Below are 17,628 nucleotides of genomic sequence, written 5' to 3'. Positions count from 1 at the left end.
GTCAGGGAGTGCCCCGGCAGAGCGCGAGTTAGGGCTACGGACGTCAGCGGCCATGTCGTGCATGGCGTTGCGTCGGGGCCACCCGCGACAGTGAGCGCAGGTTTGCACCGTCCATATGATGGGCAGAGCGTGCCAGCGCGGCTCGAGCGCATCGCGGCCGGCCCCTCACACTGGCCTACCCGGGGGTGGGGGAGGGGCCTGTGAAAGGGTTATTGAGGGCTGGCGTAGAGTCGGCGTTGGCGTGATGGGATGACTTCGCGCTGCGCGGCAGAGGGATTAGTTTGCGTTTGAGAAAAAACAGGATATCAGCGAGATACCCGAACAGCACCCGTGCATGAGCAAGTGTGTGTGTGTGCGCGCGTCAGGTGGATGGATGGTGGGATGCACACAACGGGGAGGGGAGGGGAGGGTGGAGGGGGGGGGGTGGCGCATCGCTTCCGAGCGCTGTGAGCCGTTTTGTTATGCGCAAGAAGAAGAGAGTTTTCCGTGATTAGGCCGTTGACGCGACGAGGCGCTTCAGCAGCTCCACAAAACGGTGGCACTCCTTCTCCTCCGTCGCCCACGACGTGCAGAGTCGCATGATGCACGTGTTGTCCTTCAAGGACTCGACGGTGAACATGTCGAAGTCTTTGCTCAGCTCTTCGATCATGGTGTTTTCCAGGATCGGGAAGAGCTGATTGCTCGCGGATGGCCAGGCAAGTCGAATGCCGCACGCCTCCAGCCCAGCCTTGAGGATGGCGGCCATCTTGTTCGAGTGGGCGCCGAGCTCGAAGAAGAGGTTGTCCTTCATGAGCACCTCGAATTGGATGCCGAGCAGCCATCCCTTCGCCATGAGGGCGCCGCGCTGCTTGATGAGGTGGCGCGCGTTCGGCTTTAGGGCATCATTCAAGAGGACGAGCGCTTCGCCGAACATGCCACCGGCCTTCGTGGCGCCAATGTAGAACATGTCCGTCAGGCGGGCGATGTCTGCCAACGTCAGATCGTTCACAGGGCTGCTAAGGGCCGAGGCGAGGCGGGCACCGTCGAGGAAGAGGTACAGGTCGTGCTCCTTGCAGAAGGCGGAGATGTCCTCCAACTCCTGCTTCGTGTACTGCGTGCCTACCTCCGTTGTGTTGGAGATGTAGACGAGCTTGGGTATCACCATGTGCTCTGAGCGATTCTCGTGCAGCGCGCTCTCTATGTCGGCGACGCGCAGCTTGCCGTCCGGGCACGGCACCGTGACGACTTTGTGCCCCGTTGCCTCAATGGCGCCGGTCTCGTGCGTGCTGACGTGGCCCAGCTGCGTTGCGATGACGGCTTCCCACGGGCGTAGCGCCAGACTGCAGGCGATCAGGTTCGTCTGCGTGCCGCCGGAAATAAAATGGACATCCGCGCTCGGCTGCTCAAGCAGCTCGCCGATCATGCGTGCCGCCTCCGCGCAGTGGCTGTCTAGCCCGTAGCCCGCGTGCTGCGTCATGTTGTCGCGTACCATCAGATCCAAAATCTTGGGATGCATGCCCACGCTGTAGTCATTCACGAAGCTGTACGGCTTCGGCTTGGCCGCCGTCGTCGTCGTCCTTGGCGTTGACATCGCCGTTCTGTTGGAGTTGACGGAAACAAGAAAGGAACCGTGAAGAGAGACAGAGGGAGAGAGATCGGTACAGTAGGAGCGTTAAGGGTGCGCGTGTCGCTGTGCGTGTGCGCGCGCGTGTGTGTGTGTGTGAGGCTGTGTGTCTACGTGGCGTGCAGCACCGTATCAGCGAGGGCAAAGGTAAATCGCTAAGTAAGTATTTGGGAGAGAGGAGGGGGGGGAGGGCGCGCGCGAGAGAGAAGAGCTGAGGGATAGGAAAGAGCGAGAGCGAAGAATCGGGGCTGGGGCTGGGGAAGGGGAAGGGGGATAGCACATTCTCTGCATAGGATGGGCGTGCCTGTGTGTGTGTGTGTGTGCGCCGTTACCACGCACCGGACTTCCGCGCGAATAGACAGAGACAGAGACAGAGAGTCGAGCCGACGAGTACGAGGACCGTGAGGACGAAGAGCGGCATGGCCGGATGAAGCAGGAGGTTGTTTTTTCGTTGGCTCACTGGAGATCAGGCGTGCCGGCGAAGCCCGAAACGCCGGGGGTGGGTGGGGGGGCCACGTGGTAGACGGACGCCGAGAAAGGCGCCGGAGCAGCCGATGAAAGCGCGCCCTCACGTCGACACGGCCGTCTGCACGCTTAGGGTTTCTGTTACTCGTTGCTGCCCGGGGGGGGGAGGAGGAGGGGTGGGTGGGGCGGTATTGTCTTTGGGAACGTTTTACCAGAGAGAAGCCGACGTATCCGAGGTGGTGGTGGTGTTAGTGGTGGGAGGCGCACACACACATTTACACACACACACACATATATATATATATATGCACACACAGCTGCTTCTTCACCGACTAATCTGCAAAGAGCTCCTTGATGATGCCGGCGTAGTGCTTGTCGATCGCGCTGCGGCGCACCTTCATGGAGGCCGTCACCAGGTTGTTCTCCGGCGTCCACTCGTCGCTCAACACACACACGCGCTTCAGCAGCTCAAACGACTTCTTGCCCGCTTTCCGGCCAATCTCCGCAAGCGACGCGGTGACCGCGGCGATGAACGCGGGGTCCTTCAGGATATCGGGCCACCTCGCGTTCTCGAATTTGTGGGCGCGGGCAAACTTCATTGCCTTTTCCTCGTCCGTCAGCACGAGCGCCGTGATGAAAGGCTGCTGCGGGTCCACGAGGACGCAGATGCCGTTGGGCGCCACGACCGGGCACTCGCAGTAAAGCGCCTCGAGGTTCTCCAGCGCGATGTACTCGCCCAGGCAGTTCTTCGCCAGCGCCTTGACGCGGCCAATGATGCGCATCTGCCCCGTCTCCGCTTCCATCTCGGCCACGTCGCCCGTGCGCAGCCACCCACCCGGCAGGATGCTCTGCTCTGTCAATTCCGGCTGCTTGTAGTAGCCCTTGAAGACGAAGCGGCCGCGCAGCAGCAGCTCGCCACGTGGGTGCGGCTTGTCCGTGTGCTTGTAGTGCTCCGTGTCCAGCAGGCGCGCCTCGACGCCGTGCAGGAGCTGCCCCACCTCGCACTTGAGCTCACCGGAGCGCTGCACGGAGGCGTTGCACACAGACTCCGTCATGCCGTAGCCCTGCGCCACGGGGCGGCCCAACACGACGGACAGCCACTCCTGTGTCTTGTCGGACAGTGGGGCGCCGCCGCAGCAGATGCCACGTACCTTCGACCCGAGAATCCTGCGTGGCAGACTGAACACCTTCTCGTTCCAGTACGGCGTGTCCTTGCCCTCCTTCAGCGCCGCCAGCCGGCTCTGGTAGGCGTGGTCGAACACCTGTCGCTTGAGCGTGCCCACCGGCGGCAGCTTCGCCTCGACGGCCTTCTTGATGGTCTCGAAGATGCGCGGCACGCCGATAAAGAAGAAGGGGTTGAACGCGCGCAGATCACCGCACGGCCGCGCATAGGTGTCCGTCAGCGTGCGCGGCGTGCCGAAACAGATGAGTGCGCCGCGCAGCAGCATGATGTTCTCGCACGTGAACTCGAAGATGTGTGCAGCCGGGAGGTAGGCGACGTACGACTCGTTCTCCTCCTTGCCGATCAATTCCGTCAGCCGCTCCTCCAGGCCGAGGGCGCCTTGCGTCAGCGCGCCGATCGTGTGCACGACGCCCTTTGGGTTTCCGGTTGTGCCGCTCGTGTACATGACCAGAACCTCCTCGTCCTTGTTGTCCTGCACCTTGTACGGTGCCGTCGACGGCGTGCCCTTGGCCAGAACGTCGGCCCACGCGACCACCTTGTGAGACTCTGTGTTCAGGTTCGACGGCAGTGCGTCGAGGTAGATGATCGTCGCGTTATGGACGCCGTACTTGTCCATCAGCGAGATGAGCTTGCCGACGTTCTTGCCGTTGCACACCAGCGCTTCGCACGTCGCCTCCTTGAGAGCGTAGAGCAGCGCGTCTTCGCCGAGGTTCGCGTACACGGTTACTCCTATCATCTCCTGCGTCCACACACCGAGCATCGTCACCAGCCACTCCCACCGCGTGTCCTCGTAGAGCGCCACATGGCTGCCCTTCTGAAGACCCAACTCGACCAGGCCGCGTCCGAACGCGACGAGCCGGCTCCACACCTCCGCGTACGTGATGTACGTCGGCTCGTTGAGGAAGGTGTACGCCCACTCCCGCGTGCCGCCCTTCTCATCCTTCGTGGATTCCTTCACCACCTTCTCGACCGTGCGGTACGCCATGGCGCGCTGGTCACCGCGCTCTGTGCAGATGATGGCGAGGCGCTGCAGGATCGTCGGCCCGTCGTACCAGTTAAAGCATTCGACGTGCTGCGCATCCGTCAGCCGCGCACACCGGTACACGCCGGAGCGGTCAGCCTCGTCCTCTGTGACGCGCTGGTTGATGACGCCATAGACGCGCCGCGCGGCAAAGTCGGGGTGCTCGACGAGACGGGTGCTGTTCAGCACCTCCATCAAGGAGACGACACAGCCACCCATGTTACCGGCACTCTCACGTCTTTCTACGCTTGGGGGGGGGGGCGACAGCTAGAGAGCACCACAAAACAAAATGAGAGAAGGAATAGATGGTGATGATGACCACCTACACACACGCGCACAGCTATATGCGTATATATATATATATATAGCAAACTGAGGAGGACACGCGTGTCGGTGCAGCAGACGGAAGAGTGCCACGCGCACGCGCGTGTGTGTGTGGGCGGGGAGCGAAGAAAAAAAAGAGGCGTGTGGGTGCCTGCGTGAAGGTGTGCTGTGCTCGCTGGTGCGAGATCGGAGAGAAGGAGAAAGAGACGGGGAGGGGAGTGTTGAGCCGATACGGCAGTCATGAAGTCGGGGCGTGTGTGGGCCACCCCCCCCCCCCGTACGCCAACCGGTGATGGGCGACGTCGCCTGTTAGGGGTGGGGAGGGGGCGGGGGGCGGCTGCATCGCGTGCTCACGGAACGGCTCTTCGTGATTGTATTCGATCGAACGCGCAGGGTCGACGCCCCCCCCCTTATCCGTCCATGCCTCTCGCTCATTGGCGGACATGGACGCACAGACACGGCAGCAAAGCCAGTTGAGATCCTCCCGGGCACAGGAGGGGGTGGTGGTGGCGGCACACTTCCACGCGCCTCCTTACACAGACACAAGCGTGCCAAAACAGCGGATGCCCATCGAGCTTGCTGGCACGGTCGTGCATCTGCACGGACGAAAGACCTGGACGCGCTGCGTGTGTGCAGGAGTGCGAGTACGGCTGCTGCCACGAACGACTCTCTGACTCGGTTACGTCCCCCCCTCTCCCTCCCCCTCACTCTCTCTCCTTGTCTGCTCGCTTCTACGCTTGATCTTCGGGCATTGGCCTTGATGTTCGGCTTAGCAAGTACAACCGCACGCACACACACACACACACACACACACACACACAGACGTACACGTATCCACATGATTTTTGGTGTGCATGTTTCGGTCGAGGGCACGTCAACGGCGGAGACACACGTGGCGGCGCCCAGAGACAGAACCGCCATCGCAGCAACAACTACAAAGGAGAACGGAGGCGAAGACACAACGATGACGCACACGTGCACGCCGGTGTGTGATGTGTAGAGCATACACGTGAGGGTTCAGAGAAGGTCGACACACACACACACACACACACACACACACATCAGACAGAGAAAGGGGCGTTCGACGGGGGGGGTGAAGGTAGTGAAGGTGTGCAGTGACGGCAGCGGTGGCGAGGACAGACAACGTTCATTAGGCAAACTTTTTTTTTATTAGGGGTCGGGCGCGCACAGGTGCGCACGCGTGTGTATTGCATACGTATATATATATATATATCTGAGCACAGCACGCACGCGTGCGCACGCAGACATGCACGCCAGAACGAAGGCAAGAAGAGACAGCAGACAACGAACAAGTGATGGAAAACGACTGGATCCAGCAAGCACACCCACCCACCCAACCACACACACACACACACACACACACACACACAAATCAGACAACGTGAAACGAGGCGAAGCAACAACGACGCATCCAACCAAATATCCATCAGCTGAACCCTAATGGGATCAAACCACCATCACCGAAAGAGTCGCGCCAGCGTGACACACCCACCCGCACGCAGAGAGAGAGAACCATACAGGAAGCCCCCCTCCCCCCTCACTCCCTCTCTCTGGGTCTCTTTCGCACATGTGCCGAGATACGTTCAAACCTCAACACGAGACGCGCGCACGCACACACAAAAACGAAACAGCGACGGGGGTGCACACCTTGCCATCATCCGCGACAACAGCGGAGCGAGCAATAAGAAAGAGCGCGGGGGGGGGAACGGGAACAACGGAAAGACGAGTACGACAGCCGACTTGAGTCACAGCGGCGGCGGCTGATTTGGGGATCAGCCTTATGAGTGAGACAAGACGGCCTACGCGACGGAGAAGAGAAGGACAAGAAGGGAGATGATGAGAGAGAGAGAGACAGACAGACAGAACTCTCGGTGTGTTTGTGTGTGCACACGTGCCTGCCGCAGATTGCGTTCCCAGCCCCTTTCTCTGTGATGCGTGTCTGCTTTCTGTTTTATGCCCTGAGAGGCGGCATGGATGCGGGGACATGAGAGAGAGAAAGAGAGACACGCAGGGATAGCGAGAGTACGGAAAGGCACGCACACACACACACACACACACGCACACGCGCACACACGCACACACAGGCACAGAGAGAGAGAGAGGGAGAGAGGGGGGAAGGGAGAAAGGGAGAAAGACATCGCAACAACAAGCGTTTAACTAGAGACGAGGAGGGACGAGGAGAGACGGGTGAATCATGTGAGGCGTTGCCGATGGAATACGTATGCACACATACATACACACACATCAATGTACATCAGCGAACACACACATACACACACATGAAAAACGTAAACAATATGGAGGGGTGGCCGAGGAGAGGGGGAGGGGAGGGGAGGGGAGGGGGTATGGGAGGAAGGGGAGACATAAAAGGAAGCGCGCGCACACACACGCACGCACGCACGCACGCACCGATTAGGAACAACACACAGACAGACACAGACAGAGACAGGCATACGGAGGGGCCGAGAACGTGATTCCACATCCGCAGATCAGCTTCAGAACAGACAGACAGGCACACACAGGCAGATCCCTCAGTTAAACACAGCAGAAGACGACAAGACGACGATGACGACCATGATGAACACCGCCAAGCACACTTGAAGGAAGGAGAAGACCAGAAAAACGAGGAGACGGACGAAGCCCTGATGAGGGGGAGGGAGAGGGGGAAGGATTTACGTGTGACCGACACATGCGAAGGCGTACGAGAAAAGGAAGCTAGGAAGACGAAGCCGATACACACACACACACACACAAACATAACCAAAACAACGTCAACTAACGATTATGATGACGGGGATGCTGATGAGGGGGAGGAGGGGGAGGGGAGAACGGGTTATGAGAGACGGCGAAACAACGACGGCAGCACGACCATCGAGCGGGTGCGCGCGTGCGATGGAGCGAGCAGCGGAGACGAAGACGGCTTGCGCTGCTGTTGATGGCGTTGTCGACCACGGAAGACACGCACCATCCTCCTCCGCCGCCGCCGTCGCCGCTGCCTCTCTTCGCTTTACTTGCCGGGGCGTTGATTATGAGAGGGATGTGAGCGAAGACAACAACAACAACGGAAATAAAATACAAACTAACGAGAGTGGTCTCTCTCTGCAGATCGCGTGCGTGTGCCCGAGGCATTGGCGGTACTTCCGGCGCCCATGACGATCCTTCCTCGCTGCAGGGGAGGGAGGGAGAGAGGGGGTGGGTGGGGGATGACGATGCAAGAGTGAGCGAGCGAAGTGGCTGCAGTAGACGATTCTGGGGCGAATCGCGTCGCCGTGCTCCTCACCTACGCTTGTGAGCAAGACCGGCGTGAGGCACCGACGGAAAACGGAAGCAGTGGTAGGCCAACAAGACCCTCCCACCTTCCCCCCCCCCACGCACAAAGGACTGAAGAATGGGTGGCGTGGCGGCGGCGGCGGTGGTGATGGGCACTGCCGATGTAGCGAAACGACAACGAAAACGGAACAGCAGCAGGCAGGCCCCTCCTTCCTCCTTTCCCCAGCACGCGCCGTGGCGGCGGAAAAAAAAATGTACATGGGAATCTACGCACAGCAGTTGAAGTGTGGCGCGCGTGTCTGTCTGTCTGTCTGTGTGCGTGTGGGAGGGAAGGAGGGAGGGAGGGAGAGAAGGGGAGTGCAAGAACGACACAGCAGACGCCACACGTCATTATTATCGTCTTCTTCTGTCGTATTGTTGTGGTCATCACCGCCGCTGTCGACGATAGCCAACAGCATGAATAAGAGAAAAGGGGCCAAGAGAGAGAGGGACACACGCACACACACACACACACTGGCACACGCGAGTGCCACCGCCACTCGTGCCCTTTCCGTCCACGCGAGCCGCGTCTTGCCCCCCTCCCCCTGCTCTCTTTCCATCCTTGCCGGAGAGAAGGGTTGGACTGTGGTGTGGTGTAGGTGTGATGGACGCTTTCCACGCTTCCCTCTACGCGCTCCTGTTAGGCATTGGCTCAGGGCTTGCTAGGGGGCAGCTGGTGATGGTCGCGCCCTCACTACTGCTGACGGCAGCCACCAACGCTACGCTTCTCCTCGTGCACCTGCGCCCTGGACGGGTCCTGCACGGCAGTTGACGTCGTGGGTGCGGCGGGGGCAGCTACAGCTTCCTCGGGTGGCTCAGCGACCTTCGAATCCACAGGCTTTGCAGCAGGCGCCTCCGCCACCGCCACCGCCGGGGCCGCGGGAGCGGGTGCAGCGTCCGCATGGATGGGTACACTCTTCGACGGCTTCTCCGACTTTGGCGCCTGGCTAAGCGCGGCTTCCGCCGCCGCCGCGTCTGGCGGCGAGGCCGACATCGACGCATCGAGTGAGGAGGATGAGACCTTGACGCTGTCTTTCTTCTTCCCTCCGTGGGCCGTGTCACCACCCTTGCCGGTCGTCGGGCTCGACGGCGCGCTCTCCGCCACTGCCCGGCTGCTGCCGCCGCCGGTGCCCTTTACCGCCTTCCCACCCTCGCCACCTGTCGTCTTCGCCGCCGCCTCCGCCGGAGCGGCACTGCCCGTGCTCGGAGTAGCCTCACCAGTCGCAGGGGGGACCCCGACAGCCTTCTTCGCCTTTGCCGCCGCCTTCTTCCTGGCCTTCGCGGAGGGCAACACAACATCGACCTTGGCCTCCGCGGCCTCCTGCGCCGCCGCGCTCGCCGCCGGCGTTGTCGGGGCGGAGGCTGCTGTCTTCACGACCACAGCTGCCGTCGTCGCTGCTGCGGGAGAGGCGTTACTGCTGGCGGCGTCTGCAGGCGCCGTCGCCGCCGCCGCGGCTGCCTTTCCACACGGCGCGCACACGGTGGACCCCTTCTGGCGGCCCTTGGACTCCCGCCGCACCTCCTTGAACTCGCCACACACGGCGCAGAAGCCGTAGCCGGACTTGGCCCAGCACGAGTAGCAGTAGTGCCGGTGATCGCGGCGATCAACGCGGAGGTCTTCGCTCTGCTTTGGTTTGTGACACTGCGCGCAGTTGCGGTTGCCGTCGCTGGCCGCGCCACCCATCGCGCGCGGTGCCGCGCTCTTACCCGCGAGCCCAGCGGCAGTGCCGTTGCTGCCGGCCGCGGCAGGAGTCGACGAGGCCGCCGCCACCGCCACCGCCGCGGCCCCGCCCTCCTTGCTGCCATCCACAACATGGAAGGACGGAACAATGCTTGCTAGCTGCTTCAACTGCGCCTCTGTGCTCATCTGCGCTGGCGGCCGCGGGGCGGGGACAGCGGGCGGCGGCGCCGGATTTGTAGGCACGGTCGCTACGCGCGACAACATAGCGGAGGCGGATGGGTAGATGCAGCGAGCCGGCGCCGTCGGCGCCATCGGGATGGCAGTGGCGGCGGCGGAGGCGTGGAAGGCAGGCGGGCTACCAATGTCGTTCATCAGCGGCGGCATCATACCCTGCGTAGGCAGCGGCATCGCCAAACCCTGCATCATGCCCATCGACGCAGCAGCGCCCTTGGCGTTAGCCGCAGCGACAGCCGCAGCAGCCGCATCGTACGACGGCGGCGGCACGTTCGGCACGTTGATGGCGCTACCACTGCCCCCGGCACCGCTCCCGTTTCCATCCGGCTGGATCTCGGATGGCACAATCTGCTCGCTCAGCATCCACGCCACCAACTTCGCGCGCGGGATCAGGCAGGAGCCAAGCAGCTCCTCCAGGTCCAGCTTGTAGATCGGGCGCAGCACGTCATACCGGATGCGGCGGAACACCCAGCGTCGCGGGGTGTCGTCCACGAGGCTGCACGTGACGATGCAGCCCTCCACCACGTCGGGGTGGCGCACGTCGACCGTGGCGTTCTCGTACTGCACGTACATCTTCTCCGTTTTGTCGTACACCTCAAGCATGAAGGTGCGAATGGGATGGTCGCTGAAGGCGTCGACGTTGCCGCGGCGCGTTGTCAGCGGGAGCTGCTGCTGCTGCGGTGAGACGGTGCCGCTCGCGTTTCGGCGAAGGTCACTCGTGGTGCCCTTCATGGAGGTTGGAATGCCGTCGGTGTCCGTCTCCGGCGGCTGGCGTGTGTCGAGGAGCTGACCGACACGGAAGTCGACGGTCATGCAGGACGGCTGCTGCCACACAAAGACGTGGTCGCTGCGGTGGATCGGGTTGACAGCCTGGAAGACGAGACCGTCGCTTGGGTACTCCTCCGAGTCGAGCATGTCGACCGCCTCCGACATCTTCTGCGTCGGCTGGTGCACGACGACGCACTCGACGCCGTCCTGCGCAAAGAACGCCTTCGACTCGCTGCACATGTTCGCGGCCAGGAAGGCCTGCCGCTCGGAGAAGGTCATGCGGATCATCTTGTTGCTGCTCGGCTGCTCCGCCTCGCTCCAGTAGTGGGCGTCGTACACCAGGAAGAGCTCCTTCTGTCGGTCGCGGATCAGCCGCGTGAGGTCGCCCTCCAGCACAAACGTGCCGACGCTGTCGCTGTCGAGACGGCTGCCGAGCCACGCCTTCAACGGCATCTGCAGCACCGCGCGCATGTGCGGCGGCACAAGGTACAGCTTCTTCTCGCGATAGACGAGCAGGTAGCGGTGGCCGTCCACCTTCCTGCGGATGCCGTAGCGGCTCTTGATGGCGTTGATGCGGCCCTTGTCCTTCATCTCTTTCTCGGAGAAGGGCACGAGGTCGGTGTTGCCCGGGAACTGCGAGCCGCGGTTGTTAACGCAGCGGAAGAGGTGCGTGAGCACCTCGCTGTACTCCTTGTAGTCATCCACCATGATGTTGGCGCGGGAGTCGTCGTACTGGTGGTTGCCGATGCTTCGCGTCGGCGGCTGCGCGCAGCAGCCGAGCACCATCGTGCGCAGCATCTGCACCACCTCCTCCTTGCTCTTGGTGGCGTCGACGTAGCGGTACATGCCCGCACTCTTGGCAAGGCTAACGATGCGAGCGTGAATGACGCGGTGAAACTTGAGCTTCTCCTTGAGGTAGTCGTCGCCGCCCATGCGCTTTACGAGCACGTCGTCTTCGGCGCACTCCATGCCTACAATGCCGACGAACGGGATACTCTTGGACAGCAGCAGCGCACTCAGGTAATAGACATCCTCGATGCCCTTGCAGTTCTTGTCAATGACGAGGCCCTTGATGTTGCGGTCCTTGTGCTGCTTCTCCAGCAGCTCGTCTAGGCGGCTGCTGAGCGCGTCGAAGACGTCCTTCGTCGTCTCCCAGATGGAGCGCTTGCCCTGCTGCTCGGTGAGGAAGTCGGCGCCGCTGAAGAAGGCCCAGCCCATGCCGTCGGTCTTGAGGCTATTCACGAGCTCACGGCCGAGCGTCGTCTTGCCAACAGCCGGGATGCCGGACAGCAGCACACACGAGAACTTCGGCGGCTCCTTCGAGTTCAGTGCAGCCAACGTGGCGTTGCCGACGCTCACGCGCGCGTTCGCCGCGACGGTCGGCGGCGGCGGCGGTGGCGGTGGCGGTGGCGGCATCATGGCGCTTCCGGTGTGGTTCATCATCATCATCGGTGGCGGCGGTTGGGACGGCATCGATATGGAGGCGGGCCTGCTTGCCGTCGCCTGCATACCGGTATTGATGTGGTTCTGGGTGTTGCTGTGGATGCTGCGGGCATTGCTGATGCTACTGGCCGCGGCGCTCGCGTTGGCACTGCTGGCGGTGCTGCTGCCCGGGTGTGGGTGCATGTACGAGTGGTGCGGGGAGGGGGCCATCATCGCCGCAGTCGCTGCGGCCCCCGCCGCCTGCGGCGGGATCATCGCACCGCCTGGTGCTGCCCCGGCGGTGAGAGTGGGTGCGCGTGGCACACCCATACCCGGCGCTGGAGGCGGAATGCTCGCCATGGGCGGCATCGTCCCGTGCGGGGCCTGCGGCGGTGGATAGAAGGGCATCATCATCCCCGGCTGCTGCGGCGGGTGCTGCTGTGGGCCGCTGCTGCGCTGGCCCGGCGGCATTGGGGAAGAGGCAGCGCCCATGGGCATGGACATGGGCATGGGCATCGGCATCATGCTGTTCATGGGCATCATCATGCCCGGCTGCTGCTGCTGCTGGTGCTGCTGCGTTTGCGTAGGTGGCGGCGGCACCCACATCGGCATCATGCCGTGTTGCTGATGGTGCTGGTGCTGTGAAGCTAAGTGCTGCTGCGGCGTCGCCATGCCTGCGGGATGGTGGTGGTGGTGCGGCATTCCAGGCGTGCCGGACTGCTGAAACATCATCCCGTTTGGTGGCGGCATCATCATTGGCGGCGGCGGCGGCGGCGGCGGCGGCGGCGGCATGAAGCCTGCGGGCATCATGCCGCCAGTAGATGCGGTTCCCGGCATTGGCGGTGGCATGCCCGGGACCATGCCTGCCATCTCCGGGAACCTAGGCGGCGGTGGCATCATCATCATGCCCTTCTTTCCAGCTGACTGCGCCGGCGGGAGATGCGGGGCTGGCGGCGCCAAAGTCTGGGCGCCACTCGCTGGCGACCCCTTGGTGCCCGCCCCGGCCGGTGGTGTCTTAGCGCCTGCGTGGCGAGTCGGCGGCGGTTGCTTGGCGGGCGGATGCGCAGGGGCCGCAGCACCAGCAGCAACAACGGTGGTGGCAGTCGGCGTAAAGGACTTGGCGTTCGCGTTCAGCCGCGTCTCGGCCGGCGCTGGCGGTTTCGCCTGTGATGACTGCTGCTGCTGCTGCGGGGGCTTCCCCGCATCAGCGGCTAGGTCTGACATGAAGGACTGCACCACCCCGCACCTATGCTCCTCCTGCTACTACAAACACACAGAGAGCGCGTGGGCGTGTGCCGCTGCAACACTCGTGGGAGTTCGCCCTCTCGCTGGCAACGCGCTGCCTCTGTTGCCTCGCCTTTGCGTATCGCTTGTATACGTGTATTTTCCGTTCCTCGACAGCGCTGCGTGGTGTCGTGTGTAGGGACGCGTGCTGCTCGTACCTCCTTCGTCTTCAGCAGCGACCAACGCGTCACGGTGCACACACGCATGCACACACACACACGCACACGCATGCACGCACACAGAGGGAGTGGTGGCGGTGTGTGTGTTTAGACCTCGCCGGCAGCAACGGAGCGGAGAAGAGGATGCTGCTGCTGCTGCTGCTGATGCCGCTAAGCGAGCAAGACCAAAGTAGAAAGAAGAACGGCACAGCTCCGAGAAGGGAAAAGGGGGAGGGAGGAGGAGGAGTAGGGTTGGTGGTGGTGGTGGCGAGGTGTCGGAGGCACACGCACACGCACGAGAAAGAACGAAAAAGTCGTTAGAGTGGCGAAGAGCGACGGACGGAAGAAGCCGGAGGCAGAGATGAGGTCTTTCGTGTCGTTGCTGGCTCCCTCTCTCTCTTCGTCGTCGTCGTCGTCGTCGGGCGCTTGTAATAGAACGTGGCTACAGGGGGCGGAGCAACAACAAGATGGGGGAAGGAGGAAGCGAAGGAAGGGAGGACGTAAACTACGGCGAAAAGGAGGAGGAGGAGGAGGGTGGGGGATGAGTGGGAGGGGAGGGAAGGGTGTTGTGTGTGCGTGTGTAGGGGGAGGTGATGGCGTGGTGCGGTGTGACGTAGCGTGACGATGCCTCCCCTCTTCTGCTGCTGCTGTTCTTGTGTATGGTTTGCTTGTTTGCTTGTTGCTTCACTGTTCTCCTGTGCGCATGATGGAGGGAGGGCCGCGATATAGTGTACGGAGGCGCATCGAAGGTGGTCGTCGTTGTTTTTTTTTTGTTTTTGAGGGGAGTGGGGAGGAGGACGAGAGAGGTGTTGAGGCGGTGGTGGTGTGGGAGAGACGGCGGAGGACAGGTGAGCATCATCACAGCGGCAGAAAAGAGAGAGAAGAGGAAGGTCGCGGTGGCGGTGGCGGTGGCGACGCTGGTGGAAGGGCGCGACGCATGCCGCATGGAGTGGCTCACGAAGGGCATGTTGCTGTTCGTGGCTGCCCCTCTCTGCCGCTTCCGTGCGTGCATACCTACCTCCAATGTGCCGTCGATCAGCAAGAGGCAAGAACGTCCGCCAGGCTTTCCGTCACACACACACACACACACGCAGGCACACGGACACACGCGTTTTCTCATGGTCTCTCCGCCTTTCGTCCCCACGATTCCAGCGAGACAGGCGAAGGAGGAGGGTGGTAGTGGTGGTGTGTGTGTCGGGGGGGGTGAGAGAGTGCGACCGAAATGCGCGGAGGCTGTGCGTGTGCGTGCGTGCAGAGCGCATCGACCCACGTGGCAGACAATCTCGTTCTCAAGTGATGCGATCACTTCTTCCGGTTTTCGAAAAAAGTTTCGTTCTTAGCGCGCCCACGTTGCCCTTGACGTTGCTGCGCGTACAAAAAAGGGTTTCGTGACGGAATAAGAAGGCGGAAAGGAGAACCTCGGCTGCGTGCATGCACGCCTGTGCGTGCGCATGCGCGTGCACGTGCGTATAGATGTGACACGAGGCTTAAGTAGAACTAGAAGGCAGTTAAGGTCTGCATTGTCCGCCGCCGTCGCCGTCGTCATGCCTGTGCGCGTGCCAACGGAAGGGGTATCAACAACGCTTCGATGGGCAAACGTGACAGAAAAGGGAGCGTAAAGGGTTGCCCCAGGAGAAGAGCGGGTGGCGGTGATGGCGGTGGCCACCCAGATGAACGGCATCGCTTCGTCTGCCTATACAGACTTCGTCTGTAAGCGCAGCGGCGGCGGCGGCGGCACAGCAGCACCACCTCACTGTGCACACACCGCGCGCACCGGCGCTTCGTTGCCGCGTCGTCTCTTGCTCGCTCCAACTGACTCCTTCTCGCCCTTGCGCCCACTTACGTCTGTGTGCCTTCCGCCACGAGTGCAGAACTCTTCAGCAGCACGACACCGGCGTCCTTCAGCTCTGCTGTTCGTGCCGACCACGCCGCGTCGTCCACGGCGGCCGTCAAGTCCTCCAGCAGCACTACGCTGAAGCCGTTTTTTCGCGCGTCCATTGCGGTGAAGAAGACGCAGAAATCGTAGGCCACCCCGCACACAAAGACGCGGCGCGCGCCGATGGAGTGCAGCAGCCCGGCCAGACCCGTCGACACCCCGTTGTCCTCCACGAAGGCGGAGTAGCTGTCCGCTTGCTGCGTGACACCTTTACGTATAACCGCGTTGATGCGCTGCGTGTGGAGCCCTGCGTGCAGCTGCGCTCCCGCCGAGCCCTGCACACAGTGCGGTGGCCACGGCCCGCCATGGGTGACGAAGGAACAATGATTCTCCGGATGCCAGTCCTGCGTGGCGACTTGGTAGCGGAACGGCAACTGGGAAGACACGGCGTTGATACCATCCAGCAGCGCTTCACCTCCCTTTACGTGGAGAGAGCCGCCAGGTGCCAAGAAGTCTACCTGCATGTCGGCGATGATGAGCACATCGGTCGTGCTGCTAACGGTGACGCACAGCGTCGGCGGCGGCGGGGCCTTGGGATCGAGGGTGGTCGCCCACGGCATGCGGGGCCTTCCACGGGAGAATGACGAGGAGGGGAGGAATCCGGAAAAGAGAGACGGGTGTGGAGCCGTCGGACAGCAGTGCACTGTTTCGTGTTGCGGTGCGGCTATCGACGGCGGTGAACGAGCCGGTGAGTCTTCAAGGCAAACACGGGAAGGCCGGTACGGAGGAGAGGCGGTGGGTAGGTGGGCGGCAGAGGCGGTGATCGTGGCAGTGCGTGCCGGCGCAGGAGCCCTGTGTGGTTAGAATGTGATGAGGCTCAGACACGTAGATAGAGGGACTGAGGGAAGGGGAGGGGGCAGGGCGGCAACAAAATTTGAGGCCGGTTGGAAGGAGAAGAAGGGGACGAAGGCATCTGTGCGCGTGCGTGTATGTATTTTCTGCTCAATCACGCACGTGTATCGTTGTGGGGTGAGGCGGCGGCGCACAGACACACACACACACACACACACGCACACACCTCCGTGCGTGGGGGGGGGGGTACCTCAGGCTGCAGGGCGCCCACCCACCCACCCACCCACCCCCCACTCCTCCCTCCGCCGTCCCGGCCCATGCCAGAACCACCTGTGGTGGCGACCAGGGCCGAGCATCTGTGACGTCAGGGAGTGCCCCGGCAGAGCGCGAGTTAGGGCTACGGACGTCAGCGGCCATGTCGTGCATGGCGCTGTGCCAAGGAGATGTGTGATGCGGATCAAGTTTGTACGCCCCCCTCAGAACGAATCGAGTCCGCTGCACTGACACGCTTCCCGACAACACCAAAAAAAAAACAATGAGCCGTGGCCCAGTGCTACGCGCATAATCAGGCCTCTACTCTCCGCCAGCTCTTGTGTCGCGATCAGGGACTACAACCACGACACAGATGCCCGAGGCTCTACATAGGCCGAGTGCTTCGCTGTGGAAGCACTCACCGTTAGACAGCAGGTCCGGAACCCTTGCTGGCGGCGGGCCCCTCCACCGCTCTCCGGCCTCGCGCTGGGGCCGCCGCGGTTCTCAAGGCGTCATCCTGCGCCTCTGTTCGGGCCGTCCACTGAGCTACGACCGTGTGCACCCCTCCTCCCCAACCACCCACCACACACACACACACCATCGCATAGCCTCGCGCGGCTTCGCCGTCATTCTGTGTTGTGACCCGCTCCTGCGCTCTCCGATCCGCTTGACTCTGCCCCTCACGTTTTGGGCCTCCCTTCGATGTGGAACACCCGGCCTTTGCACCGAGATACAGTGGCAGGCCGGCGTGCGGAGGGCGCCGTGCAGGAACAGGAGGCTGCTGTTGCTGCTAGCATTATTGGCCTCCACCCTTGCGGTCCCCGTTGCGTCGCTTGGACTGCCATTGTTGCTCTCTTCGCGGTGGACCTCTGTGGTGGCGCAAATGCTTGACGACCGCTTCCATGTTCGTCTTCATCTGAGCCACAGCTTGCCCGATGACAGACATATCTGCTGCCGCGATCTGCTACACGTCCGCTCTTGTAGACGGCGGCGAACCCCCCCCCCCCCGAGAGCATGAGTGGTGTGCTCCTGATGCGGAAGACCTTTGCTGTGTGGCGCTTGAGTTCGTCCTCGAGTAGCTTGGAAGGTCGGCTGATCAAGCTCTCTTCCCCGGATCAGAAACCGCGCGGGGTAGTCCCGCCGCACGACGCTTCACCTTCTGCAAACAGTTTGTG

At 62.2% G+C, this 17,628-nt stretch overlaps 4 protein-coding genes across 4 annotated transcripts; all 4 read right to left on the bottom strand.

Annotated features, from left to right (window-relative positions):
* Positions 1 to 490: 490 nt before the first annotated feature.
* LINJ_01_0500 (conserved hypothetical protein) lies at positions 491 to 1,570 on the bottom strand (the record flags this gene model as incomplete). The annotated part of the gene is made up of 1 exon (XM_001462626.1): positions 491 to 1,570. One exon carries the CDS (start codon positions 1,568 to 1,570, stop codon positions 491 to 493), a length of 1,080 nt encoding a protein of 359 aa, XP_001462663.1.
* Positions 1,571 to 2,400: 830 nt separating this feature from the next.
* Positions 2,401 to 4,491, bottom strand: LINJ_01_0490 (putative fatty acyl CoA syntetase 1; the record flags this gene model as incomplete). The annotated part of the gene is made up of 1 exon (XM_001462625.1): positions 2,401 to 4,491. The coding sequence occupies one exon, from the start codon at positions 4,489 to 4,491 to the stop codon at positions 2,401 to 2,403; it is 2,091 nt and encodes a 696-aa protein (XP_001462662.1).
* Positions 4,492 to 8,620: 4,129 nt separating this feature from the next.
* Positions 8,621 to 12,937, bottom strand: LINJ_01_0480 (conserved hypothetical protein; the record flags this gene model as incomplete). The annotated part of the gene is made up of 1 exon (XM_001462624.1): positions 8,621 to 12,937. One exon carries the CDS (start codon positions 12,935 to 12,937, stop codon positions 8,621 to 8,623), a length of 4,317 nt encoding a protein of 1,438 aa, XP_001462661.1.
* Positions 12,938 to 15,312: 2,375 nt separating this feature from the next.
* On the bottom strand, positions 15,313 to 15,969 carry LINJ_01_0470 (alpha/beta-hydrolase-like protein; the record flags this gene model as incomplete). Its single annotated transcript, XM_001462623.1, has 1 exon — positions 15,313 to 15,969. One exon carries the CDS (start codon positions 15,967 to 15,969, stop codon positions 15,313 to 15,315), a length of 657 nt encoding a protein of 218 aa, XP_001462660.1.
* Positions 15,970 to 17,628: the final 1,659 nt, after the last annotated feature.

This window comes from Leishmania infantum, chromosome 1 (assembly GCF_000002875.2).
Source record: "Leishmania infantum JPCM5 genome chromosome 1".
In the NCBI taxonomy this organism is placed as follows: Eukaryota; Euglenozoa; class Kinetoplastea; order Trypanosomatida; family Trypanosomatidae; genus Leishmania; species Leishmania infantum.
Note: the sequence above shows the minus strand (reverse complement) of the source record. Positions and strands in the feature narration are given on the sequence as shown.